At 62.6% G+C, this 10,071-nt stretch overlaps 1 protein-coding gene across 1 annotated transcript in view; it reads right to left on the minus strand.

Annotated features, from left to right (window-relative positions):
* Positions 1 to 6,559: 6,559 nt before the first annotated feature.
* The window catches only part of LOC116529716 (ly6/PLAUR domain-containing protein 2-like), an 8,374-nt gene continuing 4,862 nt past the window's right edge, over positions 6,560 to 10,071 (minus strand). Inside the window, exon 2 of the mRNA XM_032247622.1 lies at positions 6,560 to 7,152. Within this exon, the coding sequence (XP_032103513.1) occupies positions 6,941 to 7,152 (212 nt within the window). The 3' untranslated portion in view covers positions 6,560 to 6,940. The remainder of the gene's footprint in view (positions 7,153 to 10,071) is intronic.

Genomic DNA, 10,071 nt, shown 5'->3' on the forward strand with positions numbered 1-10,071 from the left:
CGTAGACAAGGCAGCGCCCTGGGCTGGAGGAGCTGGGAAGCACCAGGGCACAGGGAGGGGCTTCTTCAGCCTCAGGCTGTCACCTGGGCAAGCAGGAGTCCCAGCCACACCCCAGGGGCTCCAAAATGCATCCCTCTGCCTTGAGGCACTTCATTCATTCATTCATCCATTCAGCAACATTTTATAAGGACCGGCCATATGCAAGACACGTTGGGTGTAATGGAGACCAAGAGAGGAGAGGGACAGGGCCAGTTCGAAGGCCCCTCGACCAGTGGGGAGTGGGAACAGACCCTTGCTGGCTCTGTGGGACCCACAGCAGGGTGTGATGAGGTGGAGGCTGAGGGTCTGGGGCTGAGAGGCCGAGGGAGGACTGACCTGGGAGCAGCTGTCTGAGCAGGGACCTGAAGGGCATGTGGCCATCCCCTGGTGAGCAGGTGGCTGTTGGGCAAGGGTTTGGGGACGCAGGTGCCAGGCCCCTTCTCTTCCTCTTTCCCCCGGATGGGGGCAGGTGGCTGCCTGGAGCAGAGCGGCTGAGTGGTGTGGTGTCTTTCTAGAGGCTTCCCTGCTCCTCGCAGCCCCTCACTTGCACAGATGGAGCCTCGGACAGCAAGGGCCCAGCCTTGCCCAGCAACACCCTGTGAGCGGGAGCCACTGCTGGGCTGTGCTTCTGGGCCTGGGCCCTTCCCCCTCACTCCGAGGCCTCCCCAGCCCTCCCCCAGTGCCAGAGTCACCTTTACACAGTCCCAGGCACGGCCCCTTCCACCTGCTTCTCAGGCCACGCCTGGCTCTGCCCCAGTCTTAGGTCAGCCCCTGGGACCCTGGCTACCAGCCACTCCTCCGGGGTACAGCTAGTGTCCATGGACCAGGCCACAGGCCAGGGCTGGAGTCCGGCTCTGCCCCTCCACACAGGCCCCTCATCCTTGCTGGGCCTGTCTTTCCTGCACCGCCAGGGTGGCAATCCAGGGAGCAGTTTTGTGCCTGGAGAAACCCTTCCCTGCCTTGGGGCACAGCCTGTTCCCAGCAAGTGTTGGACTGGGGCCTTTGTTTCTAAGGCCCAGAGAAACAAGCCTGTTCTCAGGTGTGGCTGGTGGTGCCCACAGCTGGTGGTGCCCACAGGCAGGGCTGGTGCCTTCCCTGGGAGAGATGACATGTCAGCACCTAGGACCAGCAGGGCCCCTGCAAGGCACTGGCATTCACAGGGCTAGGCAAGGGTGCCCAGTGCTGAAGTCTGGGTGATGACAAAGAATCCCTCAGGGTGTGAACTGTGTCAAGCCTGAGGTGGGGGAGAGAGCTTGCAGAGGGCTGTAGCCATGGAGCCACAGAGCTACGGAGCCACGGAGCCACAGAGCCACAGCGCAAACAGCCGCGGGGACCTCAGAGCCCCAAGACTGCATGCCCTTAGCCGGGGCTCGCAGAACACAGAACCCTAGAATTGCAAGACCCAAGGAACCTGGGTGAGAATCAGGTGTCCTGGACGGGGGTTATTTTCACACAGTAGGACGTGCTTCCACCAGGGCTCTAGGGAAGCACAGAGGGTTTGTGTTAATGCTCAACTCCTGGGTTCTCCCCTCTGCTGGACCACAGCTCACTCACCTCCCTGTTGTGGCCTGGAGCTTGTGGCTGCCAACCCTTAGCTCCATGAGGTAGGTTCAAGGCTGGTGAACACAGGGCCCACCTCACTTTCCTCCCTCACTCCCCTGCCTTCATTCGCTCCCAATACCTACCCGTTCATCCATCCTCTATCGTCCACCCATCCTCCATCCATCTGTCCACTCATTCTCCACTCTCTTGTCTATTCTCCATCCTCTATTTATCCCTTATCCATCAATCAATCTACCATCTGCCCACCCATCCATTCATTCACTTATCCATTCTTCATCCATCCATCCTCCATCCACTCATCATCCATCCTCCATCCACCCAGTCATCCATCCATCAATCTACCATTTGTCCACCCATCCATCTACCTCCCGTCCATCCATCCTCCATCCACCCATCCTCCATCCACCCAGTCATCCATCCATCAATCTACCATTTGTCCACCCAACCAACCACTCATCTATCCATCCATCATCCATCCATCCACTCATTCATCCGCCTCCTGTCCATCCATCCTCCATCCATCCACCCGCTCACCCATCCATCCTTCATGCATTCATCCTCCATCCATCCATCCATCCATCCATTCATCTATCCATCATCCATCCACTCATCCATCATCCAGCCAGCCATCATTCACCATTGACCCATCCACTCATGCATTCATTCTCCATCCATCCATTCACTCACTCTTCCTCCATGGTCCATCCATCCATCCATCCTCCTTTCATCCATCCATCCATTCGCTCTCCATCTATCCATCCTGCCCCCTCTGGGCAAGTGGGTCAGACCTTTGACCACCTAGGGAGACACGGGATGAATACAGTGCTGACGGCACAATGCGACCTTCCCCTTAGTCATAAGGAAAATCCCCGAGATATTGAGCTCATCCTTCCAGAGGGTCTTCTGGTAGGTGGGCCGCTTCACTCCTGCTCTCCTGTCCTCAGGATGGGTATTTTTCTTCTTACTCTGCCTGTGGCCCTCCCTTGCCCTGAGGGAGTTCCTATCCCACCAAGGGACTCTCCACCATGAGTCAGTGCAGACCTACTCCCTCCAGGGAAATCCTAGCAGGACCTCGACTGGCCTGCAGCGCTTCTTAGGCAATGTCCCCAGCTCAATGTTCCCAGCAGTGAGCACTGCCCTTATACCACTTACGTGTCCTCCAGGAGTCCGTTACGATGCCATCTCTCTGTCTCTCTCCCCACTCTTCCTTTTCTATTCACCCACACCTGCGCCTGACAAAACAGTAATTCTCACAGGCTGCGGAGTCCCCCTGGCAAGGGTTCCGAGGCCTTCGGGTCTGCAGTGGGGCAGTTGCAGCTCTGGGGATGGCAACACCCAGCCTGTAGACACATGTTTTTACAGATTAGAGGATCACTTAGGGGGCCAGAGGGGACATCATTGATCCGAGATATCATTGGTCCTGGCCCTATGAAGGAAGAAGTGTCTTCCATGACCGCACCCCTGTTGTCGGTCTGCTGCGGGCACCAGCACCTCCACAGGGTGCGTGAGCTGTCCCCACATGATCTGGGTGGAGGAGGCTTGTCTCTGCTCCTCCTGGGATCAGGTGGCAGCTGAGCTTTGAGGCTGGAATGGCCAGCATGGCTGCTCCCTGCTCAGCCCGGAGGCCCTGAGGGCCCCACGTGGATGCTGGGTCTTGGGCAGGGGCCTGGGGCGGGCTTTCCCTGCAGGAGATGCGCGTGTTGCTGTAGTCCTCACTGGGTACCAGGACAGGCCTCCCGGGGAGGGAGGGGAGGCCCATGCCACGGAACTCACTGGGATCCTAGGGGCTTAAGGGACCAAGAGGGTGTGATATAAGAAGGGAAGCGGCAGGTCCTTGCGGAGCAGGACATGCTGGGTTGAAGGAACATGGAAGCCCAGGTGCCCCGGAGCCCATGCAGCTGTGCCCAGAGCAGCTCTGACCACCAGCCCAGGTCTCCAGGAGCCAGGTCGGCATGGAAGGGACCTGAGAAAGCCTTACCCACCTTCACTGCAGAGCTGGCCCTGCTGACAGCAGGCCTAACCACAGGGCTGGCCCTGGTTCCACTCGCACATCTCAGCCTGAGCCCTGCAGAGCCTGGTGGCCTCTCCTCCCTGATCCCTACCTCCCTCGGGCATTTCAGGGATAACTCCTCCCAACCCAGCCAGCCCCACCTCTCCCCCAGATGGCTTCTCCTCAAACCGGCAGCGGCCATGCAGGGCCCCCGGAGCCTGCATCTCCACCCTCCCTCTGCCTCCGCTGGCGCCAGTCCGGCCCTGCCCCGTGACCGTCGGCCCCCACTCCTTACCCTGCACTTGGGTTGGATGCAGTCCCTCCCCTGGTGACCCCTTGGTGCTCCCAGCACTCTTAGCCTCCCAGTCCTGCTCCTGGGCCTTGACTGTGTGCTCTGCCCATCCCAGGGGCCAGGCACCCCCTTCCCTTCCTGTGTCCCCGGGTCTCCTCTTGGCCGTCAAGCCCTTTCCTACCTCCAGGCCTCTGCACGTTGTCCCCATTGTCAGAGACACGGGTGCCTTCCAGAGGGTCCCAGCCCCACCCCTGAGCCTCCTGCCTCCCTCTCGCCTCAGCCAGGTGCTGCAGCCCACGTGAGCTCGTCACTTTGCCTGCTGTGCCCAGTGTCACCTGCCTCGACGGCAGGGACAGTCTTTCATGGGGGCATCTAAAAACTATGATCCCTGGTGTGGAGGAGGTGCCCTCCAGAGCTGGTGACTGAATGGTGGGGGAGAAGGAACGCCCAGGCGTCCTGCCGAGCACTTGCCAACCCAGGAGTGGGGTTGGGGGCCCACAGCCCCCAGTGCCCCAGCTCTTCCCCTGTGGCGAGGGGCTATGGACAGCTTTGCGTGGGAACAGCTCCTTGCCGTGCCCCGGCTCCTACACACAGGAGCTCCTGCAGGCAGAGGCTGTGTTCTGTGTTCTGTGTTCTGTTGGGACCTGCAAGGGTGGGGACGGCCCTGGGTGGTGAGCCTGAGTCAGGCTTCCTGGGAAGGTTCCTCAGGCAGGAGTCTGGATTCCCACCTTCCTTGCGAAAAGAAAACTCCAGCTTTGCTCTCAGGATAGCTGAGAGCACCTGACCCCACACCAGCCTCCCCAGATCCCTGGAGCCCAGCAGACAGGGCCCTGTGGGAAGCTGTGCCGGGGAGTCCGAGGGAATCCTGACAGCCTGGCTGCTGGGGGGTTCGCTTAGCTCCCCTCAACAGGCTCGGCCCTCTGTTGGCCTCCAGGCAGCTCAAGGTGCGACGATGGGGAAGAAGCAGGGTGAGGCAACGGGAGCTTCTCCGCGGACCCCGGCTCCCTGCTGCTGGGTGTTTGGTGGCACTGCGCCCTGCAGCAGCGCTTCTTCAGCACCGGCTCAGAAGACCAGTGGCAGGTTGGGTGGGAGCCATCAGGGTGTTTGGGGCACTCAGATGGGGCAGCGGCCCCAGAGGCCCCAGGAAGCGCTGGGCAGGCCAAGGGCACTGCTGGGAGCCTTCTCTCTGGAGCAAGAGTCCAGTGGGAGGAGGCAGCCCTGGGCCAGGGAGACTGGGGGAACATCCTGCCAAGCTCACTGCGTGGAGGCCTGGCAGGTGTGGAGGGTGGAGGCCGAGGGCCGCAGAGAGGCTGGGCATCAGGCCTGCACACCTGCCTGCTCAGATTCCCACAGCCGTCGAGGGAGGCTCCCAGCCCGTAGGATGGTTACTGACTCAGGCACCTGGGCTGTGGCAGCTGGCTCTGCCAGGCAGGAGGCCTCTGCCACTCACCGGGCCTGGCAGCTTGTGCCCGTCACCTGGGGAAGGGAGATGAGGGATAAAGAAGTCGGGGAAGGGAAAAGACATTTCTTCCTGGCTTCCAAGCTTGAAAGGGCAGAACAGCGGGGCGAGGACTCTGGACCTGGAGAGAGGAGGCCCCTGGGCCAGGGAAGGGCCCCTCATGCCAAGGGAGCAGAGAAACCCTGAGAGCACCGTGGGTGCCAGGACCTGGGGGGCTTCCTGAGGAAGGGCCCTGCGTCTGTCCCCATAGCCACACGCTGGGCAGGGTGTGGCTCTGGCCCTGCCACCCTGGAACAGCCCTGGGAGGAGACGTGGCCTTGAGAGGCCTGTCCAGGGTGGTGGAAGAGTCCTGTGCCCCCCACCGGAGACAGAGGGCTGGGGGGTGTGGGGCACCCTGCAGGGCTGAGGGCCAAGTGCACAGGATCCCGGCCTCTGGTAGGGCTGCGTGGACAAGGGGCACCAGGGCTCAGAGGGCTCCCAGCAGACACCACGCAACCCCGAACACCCTGACTGCACGTGTTTCTGCCTTGATGGTCAAGCAGGGCTCAGGGTGGACTCAGGACCCCCAGGTAACAAACCAGAAGCATTTCTCCCACACCTGGGCCTGAGCACCAAAAATTCTACCCTCCCCTCTGTAAAGCGCCCAGGGCCCACCTCTAATTGCCAGGGCCTTCCCTTTTCCCAGGTGCAGCTGGCTACGGATGAGGAACATGCCCTGGACCAGGCACCTCTGAGAGTGAGAACACACAGAACTGGCAGCTTTATTCTGAGGGGGCATTGCAGGGGTCCCTGCCTGGAGGGCCAGGATGAGCCCTCCACACCCAGTGAGAATGGACACCCCCAATTCCAGTGCCCGACACCTAGCCCCAAGGTGACTCTCCACCCCCACAGTGGGCAGCCAGGGGACCATTTAAAAGGCCAGTCTTCACCTGGATGGGGCTGAGAAGGTCCGTGGGGTGGGGACACTGACCAGCAGACTGAGCCCCCAGTGAGAGGCCTGGAGACAGGTCCCTCGTCAGGGTACCTGCTGCAAGGGCACCCTGGGCAGGTTTGTGATGGATGGGGGGAGGGAGGGAAGGAGGGATGGGGGGCTGGGCAGCTGGCGGGGAGGACAGAGTTGGAGGGATGCAAGCCCAAACCCCTGAGCCGTGTCCTTTCTTCCAGGGCCACTGTGGGCAGAAGAGGAGGCCGAGGGGTCTGACAGGCATAGAGCTCCAGCCCCTCAGCCCCTGGCCTCTGAAACAGTGGTAGAGGGTGCTGGAGAGAACTGGGGGGCTCTTCCCACTCGTGGCTGGCCAGGGTTCCCAGGACCCCAGCAAAGGGCCGAGGGTCTCCTGCAGGTGTGGGTCTTGGAGCGGGCATCTTCTCTGGGGCACCCACCAGCGACTCCCTGAGGCAGGGGTGGAGCTCCCTCACCAGGGCCAGAGCCCTTGGGGGTGGGCTCCTTTACTCTCCCCAGGGCCAGGGAGGGGCTAGGTGTGGCCTGGGCAAGCAGGGAGGGACGTGGCCGCTGAGACAGGGACCCTGCTGCCTTGGGTGGGGTGTGTGGGAGCTGGCAAGGCTGCAGGGGCTGTGCGGAGAACTCCAGGCCAGGGCCTCAGCAAGGCGCCCGGAGCAGGGCCCACAGCAGGCTGGCTGCGGTGCTGGCCCACAGGGCCCCGGGGCTGCCCCCCAGGCCCGAGGCTGCGCTGCGGTTGCACTGGCTGCCCTGGCAGCAGGACACGGAGAGGGCGCGGCCGTCGGAGGACACGGTGCTGTTGGGGCATGTCGGGGAGCAGGACTTCATGACCAGGATGCCGCCGGGACTGGCTGCGGAGAGAGAAGGAGCTCTGTGGGTGCCCTGCATCCTGGGCAAGCTGCAGGGCCCCGGGGAGCCCGAAGCCTGGGACCCATCGGCACCACGGGCACAGCCTGCACTGGGAGGCCCTGAGGGGGCCCCTGCCTGGGGGGCTGGGGGTGGTGGCTTGGAGGAGCGGGTTTCAGAGAGCCTTCTGCTGTGGGCGAGGTCCTTCCTCTGGCCCAAGGGGACGTGTCTTCCCTCAGACCAGGCTCCTCCATCACATCTGGGGCAACCCACTCCCTCCCCAGTGTCTCATTCCAGAATTTCAGGGGGCCCAGGTCCCGATCTCGTCCAAGTCGGGAAATGGTGGTGGATGAGGATGGGGCAGGCTGCTCAGCTGCGTGGAAAACCTCATGTCCTGCACGGAGAGGGAGGCAGGGTCTGCGGGGCCCTGGGGGCAGGTGAGGGGGAACGGGCAGGGTCTGCGGGGCCCTGGGGGCAGGTGAGGGGGAACGGGCAGGGTCTGCGGGGCCCTGGGGGCAGGTGAGGGGGAGTGGGCATGGTCTGCGGGGCCCTGGGGAGCAGGTGAGGGGGAGCAGGCTCTTGGCCTCAGGCAGCACTGCTGTTGGTGTGAGACTCTCTGGCTTCTGCGCCCCCTCTGTGGGGGCCACTTAGAGCCCAGCAGCCTTGGGTAAAGGGGCGATGCTCCCCGACCCCGCACTGCTCAGAACATTCTGGAAGCTGTGACCCTGACCCAACAGGCCTCTTGTTGAAAGCTGGGCCAGAAACAGTGCAGTGGGGACGGAGACTGCTCTCTGGCGAGGCTGGCTGGGTCTGCATCTCTGCTTCCTCATCTGCGTGGTTATGGGTTAAAGGAATGAATTCCCGTGCAGCAGTGGGGCTGCACAGCCAGTGCCAAGCACACAGCGGTCAGAGCTGCATGTAGCTGGTAGCAGGGTTTAGCGCCACGTTCTGTCCAGCCCTTTCCTGGCCCTGGCAAGGCAGAGTCAGGGCTGCTGCCGGGTCTGGATGAGAGGAAGCTGCTCCTGGATTGCGTAGAGCATCAGAGGCGGCAGGGCTTCACCTGGGGACCCCGTGCCCCTTGCCCAGTGGTCAGTTCTTTAACTAAGTCCCATGGTCACTGAACCTACACTCCGTTCTTAAGGGAGGAGCTTCGTGTTTATGGGTAAAATGGAGCAGAGGCAGCGTCAGCTGGCGCCGTCTCTGAGTAATCGCTGGGGAGCCCTGGGGCGGGCCGAGCCGCCCGTCACTGGCCAGATGGTTTGGAGAGAGAAGGCCCCCGGCTCCAGGCAGAGTGAAGCCACGTCAGAGCGTGGGCCCTGGGCTCCCACTTCCTCGCACGCGAAATGGGGACATTGAGCTGGGCTGCTGGGGAGCGACTCAGAAGTCAGACCCAGCCACTCGGGGCCTGGGCTCTGCAGGGTGGGTAGTGGCACCCGGTACTGTTGCACTCAGGGGCCCTTCCCCTTTTGCCCCAGGACCCTCAGGGGGCCAGGCAGTCCCGCTCCTCCGCCAGCACAGAGTCACCAGAGTCACTGGCTGAAGTCACTGTGGTGGGTACGGAGGCACAGGGTATGTTCCTCTGCCCACCCCTGCCTGGACGTGTGTCTGCCAGAGGCCTTCAGACCCTGATACGTGCTCAGGATGCCTTCTGTCCCTGGTGGCCTCCCGGCTACCCACCCCATATGTCAGTTCTGCCATCATCCCTGCCATCCCTGCCATCCCTGGCAGAACTGACATATGGGGTGGGGAGCCGGGAGGGCAGCATGTTACCCCGTGTCAGGCTTGGCTGTGACTCCTGACGGCCTTGGAGGACGGGCCCTGGGGATCTCCATCAGGAAGTGCTGCCCAGCCAGCCAGACAGATGGACAGACAGAAGCAGGCACAGTGAGGGGCCAGCTGGGGGGGGCAGGGGAGAGACAGCACCCTGGGGAGTACAGGAGGAGCACAGAGGGCGCACCCTGCCTCTGTGCAAGCCTCAGGTAAGAACTGAGGCTTCTAGCAAGGGGCGCCCCAGGGAGAAGAGTACCCGGCCCCTCGCCGGCTGGCTTTGCCTGCTGCCTGGTGGGCTATTGGTTCCTGACCACCCCCCGCAGCTGGCCCTTCATGGGGTGAGGCTCCAGCCTCCCTGCTCCTGCCTGGTGCCCACTGCAGTGTGGGGCCCCCATGAGGCGCGTGGTGGGCAGCTGTCGGGGCTGGAGGCGAGAGAAACTTCTCACCATGCCACCCCCTGCGTCAGGTGTGGCCAGAGTGGGGTGGAGGTGTCCCCGAGCCTTTCAGAACGACAGACAGTGTCTCTGGGCCAGGCTGTGCACCTTGGCACCCCAGGCAGGACGCTGTGTGTTCCTGAAAATGGGTGGCTCCAAGTGCAACAAGGAGGGGACTTTGTCATGACTGGGATCTGTAGGAAACTGGCCCAGAGGATGGGTCCCCAGGGCCATGCAGGGAGGCTGCCTAACAGCCCTGCCTGGCACAGAACAGGGAGCCTGGGGGAGCCGCACAAGAACCACACAGCCAGCGTTTATGGGCTAGAGACCCCACAGACATGATCCCGATGGCTACAGAGACCGCCAGCAGGGAGATCCCTCATCCCCTTCCCAGACATGGACCCGAGGCTCAGGGACGATTCCTCCAGGATCTCCCAGGTCATATGTGGCCGTCCTGGGTCTGAGCCCAGCAGTCTGCCCCTCCACCATCTCCCTGGCCTCGATCCTTCTCAGGGGAAGGACCTTCCTCAGCTCAGGGTCACCCCGCTGGCCCCACTGCCCCTTCCCAGTTTCACACTCTCAGGGTCCCCCCACCCCACTGCCCTTTCCCAGCTTCACACTCTCAGGGTCCCCCCCCCCCCCTGCCCTTTCCCAGCTTCACACTCTCAGGGTCCCCCCACCCCACTGCCCTTCCCAGCTTCACACTCTCAGGGTCCCCCC

The sequence above is a fragment of the Sapajus apella genome, unplaced genomic scaffold, assembly GCF_009761245.1.
Source record: "Sapajus apella isolate SASKATOON/1434 unplaced genomic scaffold, GSC_monkey_1.0 scaffold3, whole genome shotgun sequence".
Taxonomy (NCBI): Eukaryota; Metazoa; Chordata; class Mammalia; order Primates; family Cebidae; genus Sapajus; species Sapajus apella.